Raw genomic sequence first — 13,214 nt, forward strand, 5'->3', positions numbered from 1 at the left:
CCTATCAAATAAACAAAAAAATTTTCTTCCGGTGAAATCCAGACTTCGTGACAGTTGAAGGTCTATTATCCTTCCAGACCAAGTGCGTTTTGATACAAAATATCTTGTCTCCAGTGACAAGTTTTTTAAAGAAAGAATCTCTTTCATGTCATTGGAGAAGCAAATCGCATGTAGAGACGCGGTTCATAAGACCGCTCTCCGTCAATAGTGTGGAGTTCAAACTTTGCATCGATTGACATATTCTGATCAGATGATTATGTACCGTTGTCCTGGGAATGTAAATGGCATCCACTATTTCGCACACACTATATCGCGGATTTTCAGTGAGCATGGCTTTGATAAAGTGCGTATCCGTCGCTGCTGGGCGGCCATTGTGGTCTTTCGAATCAAAATTGCCAGCTCTAAATCTCTAAAACCAATTGCGGCCGATCGTAATAGTAACACCATTACCCATAAACGGTACAAATCTCGTCTGCAATATCATTTACACTATTACCTTTTTTAAAGCAATATAGCATGCTGCAAATGCTTCTTTTAGCTATTCATATTGAACGGTATAGAAAAAATTTTTAAAAGAGACTGTGTCACGAACGAAACGTACTTTAAAAGAGCTCTGGGACGACTGAAACGGGTGCTATAAACTGCTAATAAATAAGTCTGTTTATATAAAAATAGCCAGTTTAATTCTTTCCTAGCATAGTGCGAAAGAAACTTATGGGACATCTTATATTATATATATAATAAATTAAGAAAAAAAAAAAAAAAAGGAAATATTATGATGTAAAAAGCAAATCATTCCAATAGACTAAAGAATGAGAGGTTAATCGAAGAGATCGTTGAAAAGAGAACTGGTTAATTATTAACAATGCAGCAGTCTGTCACGTTTTCTTCCCACGTCCGTTTTACCATTATGTGAATAGTCATATATGTATATATTACTTTATACTGTATATTATTTTTTATTGTAATATAATATAGTTTAAGATGTACCATTAAGAATATTATAATTGTTATTTAATTTTCGTAATCCTTAAGATTATATTTTTAAATTTTTAATTAATATTAATTATAAATTCTTTTATAATTTGAAAATATCATTCTAGATGTTTTTGTAATGAATAAATGATATATTAATATTTTATTTAAAAAAATATTTTAACAAATGCAATGTTAATTTAAATAATTAACATCAAGATTTTTAATCTATTCATAAAGTTTAAGATCCTCTATATGATTCTTTAGTAGGTATATAAGTATCAAAATGTAATTTAAGCTTCCTTGACTTCTTAAATTACTCTATTGTTACGAATTTAATTATTATCACGTATCAAGTATCTTTTTGTTCTTATACGCAATGATATTATAATACATTATAACTTTATGTTACGTTCATTTAAGTGAACTAGTGAAAATAATCATATCATCTTAAAGAAATTTTTTGTTTTAAATTAAGAAACGAAGCAAAAATTAATATATTTGATATATATATATTATATATATATTAAATTATATATCAAATATATATCAATATAAATTATGATAAATTAAAATATTTGATAATTATAAGATAAAGATTTAACTTTGCTCATAATATACTATTGTATATCGTTAAACTATAAACTGAATACATTTTATTATATTTCTTTTTTTAAGTAATAATTGTTTGTAACTTCATCTAAAGAAGAACACAACACAAATTAATTAATGACATGATTATAGTATTTTTAGAGATTAAATAATTAACAGTTATCAATAATTTAAAATGCAATAATAATACAATGCTTCAAAATTCGAATAATTATTATCCATTTCTTTATTTAAGAATCTTATATTAATTTGTTGCTATTATTATTTATTCGAATATCGAATCATTTATTTGAATTTTTTTTCTGTATAATTAAAAAATTATATATTTATTAAATTATTAAAAGTTCAAAGTAAGAAAATGTTTATAAAAGAAGAATTCATAAAAATTCATATATTTTTAATATTTATATTCTTTAATATAAAATATTCCTTCTATACTTTTTCTTACTATAACTTTTCAAGTATGCAAAAAAATATATAGAAAAATATATTTGAAATAAATGTTAAATTCATAACAAATTTATTTATTTGTGACTAGTTTGTAAAAGTTTGGAAACAACTTATATAAATATTTATACGAAAGTGGAAAACAGAAAAGAAAAGAATTAAACACAAAAATATACAAAAATAACAGTTGAGATTTATTTATTAATTAAAATTTGTATTTTATGAAACAAAAAAAAGATAGAATGAAATAACGAACAGAGATCAATCTTAGTTTATTTTATTTTTATCTCATTTTATCTAATATAAATTTAAATTTGCTTATAGCTAATTATAAATAAGTCTTAATCAATATTTTCGTATATCAATTTTTGTGTTTATTTTAATCTCGAACCGATTCTTTAAAGAAAATAAATATCTATAATCACTAAATATATATTAATATATTAACTTTGTATATACATTGTAGCAGAACATAGTATTTATTTTACCATAAATGTATTAGTTCGTAAATATAATTATATATTCATGTATTTCATTCTATTTCATTTTAATTTATACTTAATTATAAATGACTCCTGAATAAAATGATAGCGCATTTTATAATTTTTAATGTTCCTCAAGAATTCAATTCTCAATAAATTCAATATGTTAATTTAAATTTCACATATACATATATTTATATAAAATATTCTTTATTTAATAATATAGAAGAAGATTAAATAAAATTAATATTTTTTTTTATAAATTAAATTAAAAAGTGGATGGATAAAATGAGAACACAATCTGAAGAAACAGAAAATAAAATTTTTTGATGAATTTTGTGTTAAATTTAAATTTGATTATAAAAATTGTTTTAGTTTTATAGATAAATGAATACAAAATGTCAATTTTGTAATATATTTCTAAAATAATAAATATAGAAAATAATTTTTCTTAATATTTTTATCAAATTCATTATCCAAATAATATTTTTTCCTATCAAGTGAAAATGATTTATCATCATTTTTTTTTGCTGACATATATCGTTTTGAAGTTATTCTAATTTTATTCAAGAAAGAAATTTATAACTATTTGAGTTTATTTTTTTCAAATAGATGCCCAATAAAAATGTTATGATTCTTCGAATATTAAGAAAAAATACTTTTTAATAATATAATCTTTATATATGGTGAAACTTATTTATATACAATGAATTTCAAAATGATTTCTCAACAAAATACTATGATTATAAATTAAATTTGATTTTACAGTATGTATTATGGGAAAGAATAGCATTATTGTATTATAATAGAATAAAGTTGATAAAAATATTGAAAAAAAAGTTTTTTATATTTATTTTGTATTAATGATTTTGTAAATATAGCAAATATTAAAATATAGCAAAAATTGATGTTTGTATTATTTTCAAAATCTAAAGTAATAGATAATTTTTACAATTAAATTCAAATTTAATATATAAAAATACATTACAAATATTTTTAATGTATTTATTTTGAAATCCAATTTTGTCCTATCTATTTTTTACATAAACAGATAAAATTTTAAGAAAAAAAAAATATTAATTAAAATTGATCTTTCTCTATTATTAAGATAAACATACTTTATATAAATATGTATGAATAATACAGATAAATTGCATTAATTTCGAAAAAAAAAATGAATTGAAATGATAAGATATGCTATCATTTTGTCCGGCAATATAAGAAACAACTTTAAAAAATAATAATTTGATTAAGCAATTTTTGAAAAAAATAATTCTCATATTTATGAAATATTTGCGAATATTTGTACAGATATACATATTATAAATATAATAAAATAATGTTATTCAGAATATTAAAAGATATTTTAAAATTAATAAAATCCACAAGATGTGTTTTACTTTATTATAATCATCATGCAATAATTGTAAAAAAATATAGTAAATAAAAAGAATAATAAAAAAATATCATATATATATATATATATGTAAAAATTAAAAAAAAAAGACTATAGACACATATATTTATATAAATAAATATGAAATATGCATATTAATTATATTAATATTACAAAAATTATAATTTATATAAATTGCAATGAACTACTTTCTTATATGTAATCAAATTTAAATTATAATTAAGTCAAAATTTGCAATATTTTTGTAATTTAATATTGTATTTGAAATATATTTAATGTTGTTATATTGTTTGATTTATTTTTATTGCAATGTTTATTTATTGCTAAAATATATTTTTGAAATTCAATATATATTATTTATTAATATTATTAATAATATTTTTGATTATAATATAATAAATTTGAATATAATAAAAAGATTTTTATTGATATATACAATTTCCATATACAAAAACTTTTTAATAAAATATTGTTAAAATATTAAAAATTATTTGTTGAATGTAATTAAGATATAAAAATTTAATAGCCATAAAAGTGTCGAATTTATTTTATTAATATTATTTTTCTTAATAATTTTTTAACTTTAATTATCATTATTAAAAATTAAATTATAATTTAAATTATTATTAATTAATAATAATTTTTTACATTAAGCTTATTTATTTATTTATTTTATTTATTTATTTAATGATTTTCTATTTGTTATCAATAATTTATCATTAATTTTTTATTTTCTATCATTTATTTCTTATTTCTACTCATTAATATTCATAATTGATTTTCTACTTTCTATTATCAATATTATAATAATATTAAAACTTCTATGAAAGAAACAAAATATATAATAATAAACGATTATTATTATTGATAATTTTTTTTTATTATTAAAAAAAAGTTTTGAAGATTTGAATTCTTACCGTCGTTTCATCTTCATGTAAAACTTGGTCGTATTCAGACATCGCGACACAAAATATGATCGCAGTGACATCCTCAAAGCAATGAATCCATTTTTTACGTTCACTTCTTTGACCGCCTACATCAAATAATCTGAAAAAAATCAATATAATAAATAAAAGTTCAAAAATTTATAGAATAATTAAATAGTTAATTTCTATTATTATTATTTTAAATTGTTCTGACTTTTAAAATAATCATTGCAATATATTAAATTTATAAAATTATTTTAAATATTTATCTGTACTAGTTATTAATTGATAATAATTCAAACTATTATATTTTAGATATTTAAATGGTTATGTTGTATAAAATGAATTGTCATATATTATTTTTGTACTTAAGAGATTATAAATTTTAATCATGAATTCTATGCTTACTGCTTTATCAGAATTATTACAAATATATTATATATTAAATAGCAAAGATTTATCAGTATGAACAACTTTAAATCCAATATTATAATGTATGATTTTCTATAGTTTTTTTTATTAATAACATTAGATAATAACATTATTAATAACATTAACATTTTCTATTCTAAAACAATAAAATAATAATAAAAAAAATTGATTATTCTAGCTCTAGAATACTAATTCATTTCATTTAATCAAAATTATTTAAATTAAATAGTTTTAACAATTATTGATATAAAATATATATTCAGCATTGGCTTTTAACACATAAATTAGTATTTATATAGTATAAATTATTATAAATTATTATTATATTAACAAATATCATTTGGAGATAAATAATATCAATAAATATAATTTTATTCAAAGAAAAAATTTTAATCAAAGTAAAAATTATCTTAATATATTTTTATGATTATATATAAATATAAATTGTATATATTTATATGAATATAATATATAAATAATATATAAAATAAATATAGTTAATAATATTAACACATGTACATATAAATTAAATTTAATATTTATATAAATTTTTTTTACATGATATAATGTATAAAAATATTTCTTAATACAACAAGAATTTAAAGAAGGAATGTTTCTCAATTTCTTAAATTATCAAATTAGTGATTCATTCTTAATCATTCATAGGTCATTGTTCTTTCTCTCTTCTTTACCCTTCTTTTTTATTTAATTTCTTTATTTCATTATTAAGATCATTATAATTAACAATAATTAAAATTTTTACATTAGAATTATTTTTAAACAATTTTTTGTTTTACAATTAAATCTTTTAAAGTAGATTATCTATTCTATATATAAAATTCAATATATTGTAATTCATAAATAAAAAATACAATTTTGTAATTTAAGATAAATTTTAAAATAAATTTAGAATTAAGTTATAAAAGCTATAATTATTTCTAAAATTCTATTCCTATATAATTGAATTATTCATATAATTATATAATATATATAATATACAATATATAATATATATAATATTTTTTTTCATAACATCGTGATATTTATAAATAAATTCAAAGAGAATTAGAATATAAAAAAAGAAAATATATAACAATAGTTCCATATATGAAAGTAAATAATTGAAATTGTATCATATCATAAAAAGTGTATTTATTATTTATCGCTGTTTTATTTATTTTAAATAATTTAGCAAACAAAATTTCATTTAAAATATTTAAAAATTAGTAAACGACATAGAATAATATAAAAAAATAATCATCATAATCCATTTTTTAAAAATAAAAATTTGTAGCAATTTCTAAATATTTTAAAAATTTATAAATCTATTAAATATTATTTTTATGTATCTTAAGTATGAAATATTTTTTTTTTTTGATTACTTACTTGAAATTAAGATTCTTGAAGGAAAAGTGGACTTCTACTATGCCCGTTGTTTTGACACGAGTCCTTAAAATATCTTGCTCCGTAGGTTGATAATCCCTTGCTCCTAATCGGTCTAAATCATCCAGAAAACTAAAATTTCAAATAAAAAACAGAAAGATTGATTAAAAAATTTTCAAAGTATCAAAAATTAAAAAATTCTAAGAATTATGTTTTTGTTGTAAGTAAAAATTTTTAAAACAAAAAATTTTAATTAAAAAATTTTAAATGTAAAAAAATCGATGAATTTTAGAAATTATTATAATATATCATTATTATTTTATATATTACATTACTGTTTAATTCGTTCAATATTTAAAAATTAAAAATTAATTTTTATAAATTACTTTTTTCTTTATGAAATTTCTCTGATTATATATAATTAGATATTTTATTTCTTCTTATTTATTATATTTATAATATCTATAACAATACAAAATTTATTTTTTCTATTGATTAAATAAATTTAAATTTAATTACAATAAATATATATGTAGAATTAATAAAAAAAATTACGTTAATTTAAAAGTCAAATAAATAAATAAAAAAAATTATACTTTTTACTATGATTATAAATTTATTAAATCTGTATCAATTATAATTCATATTTATTTTTGTTTAATGTAAAATATGAAAAATTTGTAATAAAAGTAATAAATGTATGTATTAAACAAGAATATCAATAATTTATACATATTTTTAAAATTTTAATAAAATTCTTTTCATTTAAAATTTTAATCAAAGAAGTGAATTTTTTCAATTTCTGAAATCTTATAAGGATAATAAATAATACATATGATGTATTGGTGAGAAATATCTAAGAAAATTCAATCTTTAAAAGTCAGTTTTAAAAATCATAATAATATAAAAAATAGTATACAAAAATTGTACAAAAATATTGAACTTGATTAAATTATGAGCAATTTAAATTTTCATTAAATAAAAGGAGATAAAAACAGATTGAGACAGCTAATGGAGATAAAATCTCATTCTATTTCTTATCTTTTTATCATCTTTTTTTATCTACGCAAATTTCAATTGTTTATAATTATATTTATAATAATTGCTTATAATTATATTATAATAATTGTTTATAACTTAATAAATCGATCTCAACCAACATTTTATAGCAATTATGTTCATTTTGACTTTTAGAATTGATCTTTTATATGTATTGTACGATATGTATTGTAATTTTTATATATTTTGAATAATTAAAGAATTACATAAAAGTCAACATTAATTTTTTAAATAGATTGTATAATTTTTATTGGACTAATCAATCCAATTTGTTATTTCCTAGAAAAAGATATTGCTATTATATCGAAAAAGCAAAAATAACTATTTAAAAAACCAAATATATTATATAAACTATAATATATTTTTTTTAATTTAAAAAAAAAAAAGAAAAATTTTTTGGGTTTCAAGGAGTATTTTAAAAAATTAATTCTTGTGAATCATTTAATTATCATTAAAATATATGAATAAAATATATTTCGGATAAAAATAAGTTGTAATATATGTTAATAATGCTTAATATGCATTAAACAAAGAAAAATGCTTTAAAAATTATAATATATTTTGAAAAAATATTATTTATAATTACTTTTTATAATTTAACATAAATTCTTTTCTAAAGAAGTATGTATACATATATATTTTTATATTATATATCTAGTATAAAGTGCTTTTAATTTTATAAAAAGTTTTATAAAAAGTAAATAATTCTCATTTTAAATTCAAGTCATAATCGAGATCGAGATTGACTAGAATAAGCATTCGTACTGATTTTATCAATACAGAAATAGAAGAAAAGAAATATGAGATAGAATAGAAATATCTAGGAATATCAAAGTTTTAATTAATATAATAATGAGATAATAATTTAAATTTAAATAAAATAAAGATTAGTTTCCTAACGTTTCCTAGCAATCGTTGTTATTCATGAATTTTTATTTTCTTATTTAATGAAAATATTTTTATTTTAGCTACAATAGGAAAAGAAGTAAATATTCTTATATAATAATAGTAATTTTAAAATATTAATAGATATTTGAAGTATATTATATACTTTTTATTATAACATAACAATAAAAAGTAGATATATAATAATATAAAGCACTTTTAATAAGTTGTTATCAATAATTAATAAAATAGATTTCATTTGTTTAAATGCTAAGAATAAACTTAAAAAATAAAAAAGATATTTCATATTTCATTTTTCATATTTTTCACATTTCATATTTCATTAATATTTCTTTTCAGAAATTAATTAAAAAAATTGAAAAATCAAAATATTTATATTTATTTCTATAAAATTATTGTTACGTTTCACTTTATATATAAATATTTTTTTTTTTATTATTTTGAAATTCGAATTGAAATGTCGAAATGGAATCATCACGATAAAGCACTTTGTAATAAAACTATTAAAAAATCATTTATTTTAATAATGCATCTATAAATATATATTATTTTATTAAAAAAAAAAATAAACTTGATACTAATTTTGATGCATTATCGATAAAAAAAGAATCTAATTAATTTTTTATGAAATAAAATTTTAATTATTATAATTAATTGTAGTTTAAAATATTAAAGATCAATATGAATGAACAATATAAAAAAAAATAAATAAATTCAATAACATATTAACAATCAAAATTCTATTTATTAAAAGAATTATTAAAATTTTCTTAAAATAAATTTTTATTTTTGTATTAAATTTATCGTGAAAATAAATGATTACTCTAAGATTGATTGATTTCTATACTTGTAATTTACTATTCATTGCCAAAGTTAATCGAGTACCACGTTATAACGAGTGCGAACATTTTCATCTTATCGCGTTGCGAAGGTTTTATATTGCTTTTCGTGGCACGCACGTATAGATATCGAGTAGGCTAATCAATATTGAGCATCCAGAAAAATGACATGCTGTTAAAACAGCAAAATATTACTGTTTGATGTTCGATAATTGTATTCTTCATTTTTGTCATTTTTATGGTGTTAAGTAATTTATACAAAATATATAATTAATTCATATAAACTAAAATTACAAAATATAATAAAAAAAATACAAATATTATATATTATATATCTAACTGTGTATTGATTGGATACAATCGTTAGAAACATTATACTCCATCTGTCATCGAATTATATCTCAGCAATAATAAATAATAATATTCGTATATTGTATATAATTATAATCTAGCAAATATGATTTTTAAAAATTGAAAAATTATATTTATATGGTCATTAGATTATTAAAATATAATGTTACCAGCAATTTTATTCTAGTTTTTGAAAAAATCACATGAACATATACAATATCGCATAATAACATATAAAGAATCATGTAGTAAATTCGATTTTTTTGAAAATAAATATACATTTTTTGCTTTTTTGCTATTTTCATGTTTAGAATTCATTCATATAATATAATGGAATTATTTAATTTCATTTATATTTGAAAAATTTTATCTAACATGAAGTATCCTATTCAATTTTGTTATTCTTAATTTTCTTTTTATTTCGATTTTCCTGATTTCATTTACATACGAATGTGAACATATATCATTCTATATATCACATATCATATAAATAAATATATCATATTATACAATAATATACAATTTATATTAATATTTATAATATAATCTAATGTATATATATATAATATATATGTATAACATCATTTTTTTAAATTCCTGATTTGAAAAAAGTTAGTCAATTTTTTATCGATTATTGCGATATTAAAATTAATGAAATGAACAAATATAATATAGAAAATAATAAAAAAAGTCAAAATCACGTTAAATTTTTAAAGTGGGATTATTTTAAATATTCTAATATTATAAATCATGTTAATAAAAATTAAATAATTTTCTTTATTTTGAAGTCAGACCAATGTTTTCAATTCAAAAAACTTGTTTTATATAGATAAAATTTGTTAAAAGTTGTTTGTACATGTTCAAAATTCATATTCGTGTTCTTCAGTAAAAAAATATTTTGTAGACAAATTGGAAAACCAACTTGACATTCTTCAAATTTTCAATTCAATTTTTCAAATATTCATGAAAAATTTACAAATTAACAAAACAAATATCGATAAGCTCTTCATTGTTAAAACAATTCTTGTATTTTATCTTGATTAATTATTAGAACAAGTAATAAGTTGTAATAATCTTAGTTCATAAAAAATTTCAAGTCACTTTTTTCGTTAAAAAAGTATATATGAAATTATTTCTGTATATTACGAGATATCGAAGAAAATTTATATATGAAAACATTAACATCGAAAAGGATTTAATAAATTATACAGAATTTGAAAAAAGAAAAGAAACAAAACAAGTACAAAAATTTTTTTACTGAAAAACAGATGAATTTTTAGCATGTAAAATTTTATCTACATAAAACAATTTTTTACGAAAATATTTTTGTTCGTTAATTATATATTGTGATTTCAAGCTCATTTCAAATGATATATTCGAGATATTGATATAAACTACGATATTATATAACGTAACAAGTAGTGTTATTTAAAAAAAATTACTTTGATTTTTTATTAGAAAAAAAAATTTTTTAAATTCTAATATTACAATTTATATTTATTTATAAATAAAGAATTAGATAATAAGATAATAAGAATAATAAAAATTAATAATAATAATAAGAACTTAACTTTATTCAAAATGATCTTTCTTAAAATTGAAAATACTTAAAAATCGTAATGACTCTTATAAATCATTTTATTCATATGTTAGATTATAAATTATAATTATTCAAAATGTTAATTTTATTTATAAATAGATCATTAGATGTATTTAATATTCTAATATTTATAACATTAATTTTTATTATATTGTTTTGTGAAGTATTTTAGTTTTAAATATTTTATATCCAAATATAATTTTGGATATAAATTTCTTAAATGAAATTTTCTTTTATATTTTATATACATAGATATTGAATAAGAATAAAATAAGAATAAAATTTTTTATCATGATATTTGTATTTCTCCACCATAATTATTATATATTAATTAACAATAAAGATATAAATTATTATAATTTAATTTTAAATATTAAATCAAGAATAATAAGAATTCTAAAATTTTCTAAACTTTTTAAATATTATAACAATTATAAAAAATAATTGCTATAATATTGAATATTTTATATAAATATATAAGATGTTTTCTTTAAACCAGATATTTGAAATATAAAAGAAATTAAAACAATCGAAAAAAAAAATATTCTGTATGAGCCATGTTGTTTAATATTACAATATAAAACTACAACTAAAAAAATGAATGTAACATTTGTTTTTGATATTTATTTATTTTCGATTCTGACTCAAAAGTTGTACTGCAACAAATATGTATTAAGTGAAATATGTTGATTGAAATTAGACATAAAATTCTATTATACAAGTGAATGTAATGAACATTGTAGTGAATATCGTAATTTATTATTGTTTATTATATATGAAATTTATAATGTAATAAGTTATATAAGTTATACATTATTAAATTTCAACAGTGATGATGAATGCAAATGTTATCACGTCCATCGAACTATCAATATGGAACTATTATATTTCGCATGCACTTCTATCGGAATTTCTTTTTAATTATAATAATTATGAAAGAAAATTATGAAATAATAAATAGATTAGGATATACATTTTATTATTAATAGATTTAATATATTATAAATAGTAATTATAAATATTATAAATAATATTATAAATGTATTATATTTTTTATAATATTATAATTAATTAAATTTAGTATTATAAATAATTAAATTTTTTTTATATTAATTGGCATCTTAATTTTTAACTTTTTTATCGTTTAACAATAAATATTTTTCTTACTTTTAATTTTTAAAAATTCCCAAATGTAATTTTTTTCGTGCAGATTTATTTGTCTAGAGGATCCAATATCTAATTTAATTAGTTACATGTTTATAATAAAATTACTTAAAATGTCATTTTATAGTAATTTGTATGTCTCTTTCATTAAAAATGTCTATAAGAATAGTATAGATAATTATAAATAAGACTGCACTTACATATATATTCTCATATACAGTCATGTTCGTTTTTTAATAGAATATTTTGAATTTTTGAACCTTTTTGATCATAATTTTTTAATCTTTTGGAACATATTAATGAACATGATTTTAATTATATTTATTTTTATATTAATTTTCGGAGTACAGACTATGAAGTATAGTAAGGCAATCTATATCACCATACTTATCTAATTTTTCTTATGTAATTAGCATTATCACTAACTGTTAAGTTAATGATTAATCATAAGATGAAAATGGTTTCATCAAATCACAAAGGATGAATAAGAATTTATCGTTGAGCATGATATAATACAATAATTTATAACAAACAATAACTGATACATGTGAAAATAATTAGAAAATTTAATTTTGCCAACTTTCAATTAAAAAATGTACAAAATATATATAATCTTACGAT

At 17.5% G+C, this 13,214-nt stretch overlaps 1 protein-coding gene across 1 annotated transcript in view; it reads right to left on the reverse strand.

The window, feature by feature from the left end:
- Galphao (G protein alpha o subunit) overlaps positions 1 to 13,214 on the reverse strand; it is a 102,171-nt gene that overhangs the window by 13,475 nt on the left and 75,482 nt on the right. The window contains exons 6-7 of the mRNA XM_086915033.1: positions 6,678 to 6,806; positions 4,851 to 4,980 (exon numbers count right to left, since the gene is read on the reverse strand). Coding sequence (XP_086771159.1) covers positions 4,851 to 4,980; positions 6,678 to 6,806 — 259 coding nt within the window. The remainder of the gene's footprint in view (positions 1 to 4,850; positions 4,981 to 6,677; positions 6,807 to 13,214) is intronic.

The sequence above is a fragment of the Apis florea genome, unplaced genomic scaffold (genome assembly GCF_048593485.1).
Source record: "Apis florea isolate Af1SG1 unplaced genomic scaffold, ASM4859348v1 contig_3758_pilon, whole genome shotgun sequence".
NCBI classification, from domain to species: Eukaryota; Metazoa; Arthropoda; class Insecta; order Hymenoptera; family Apidae; genus Apis; species Apis florea.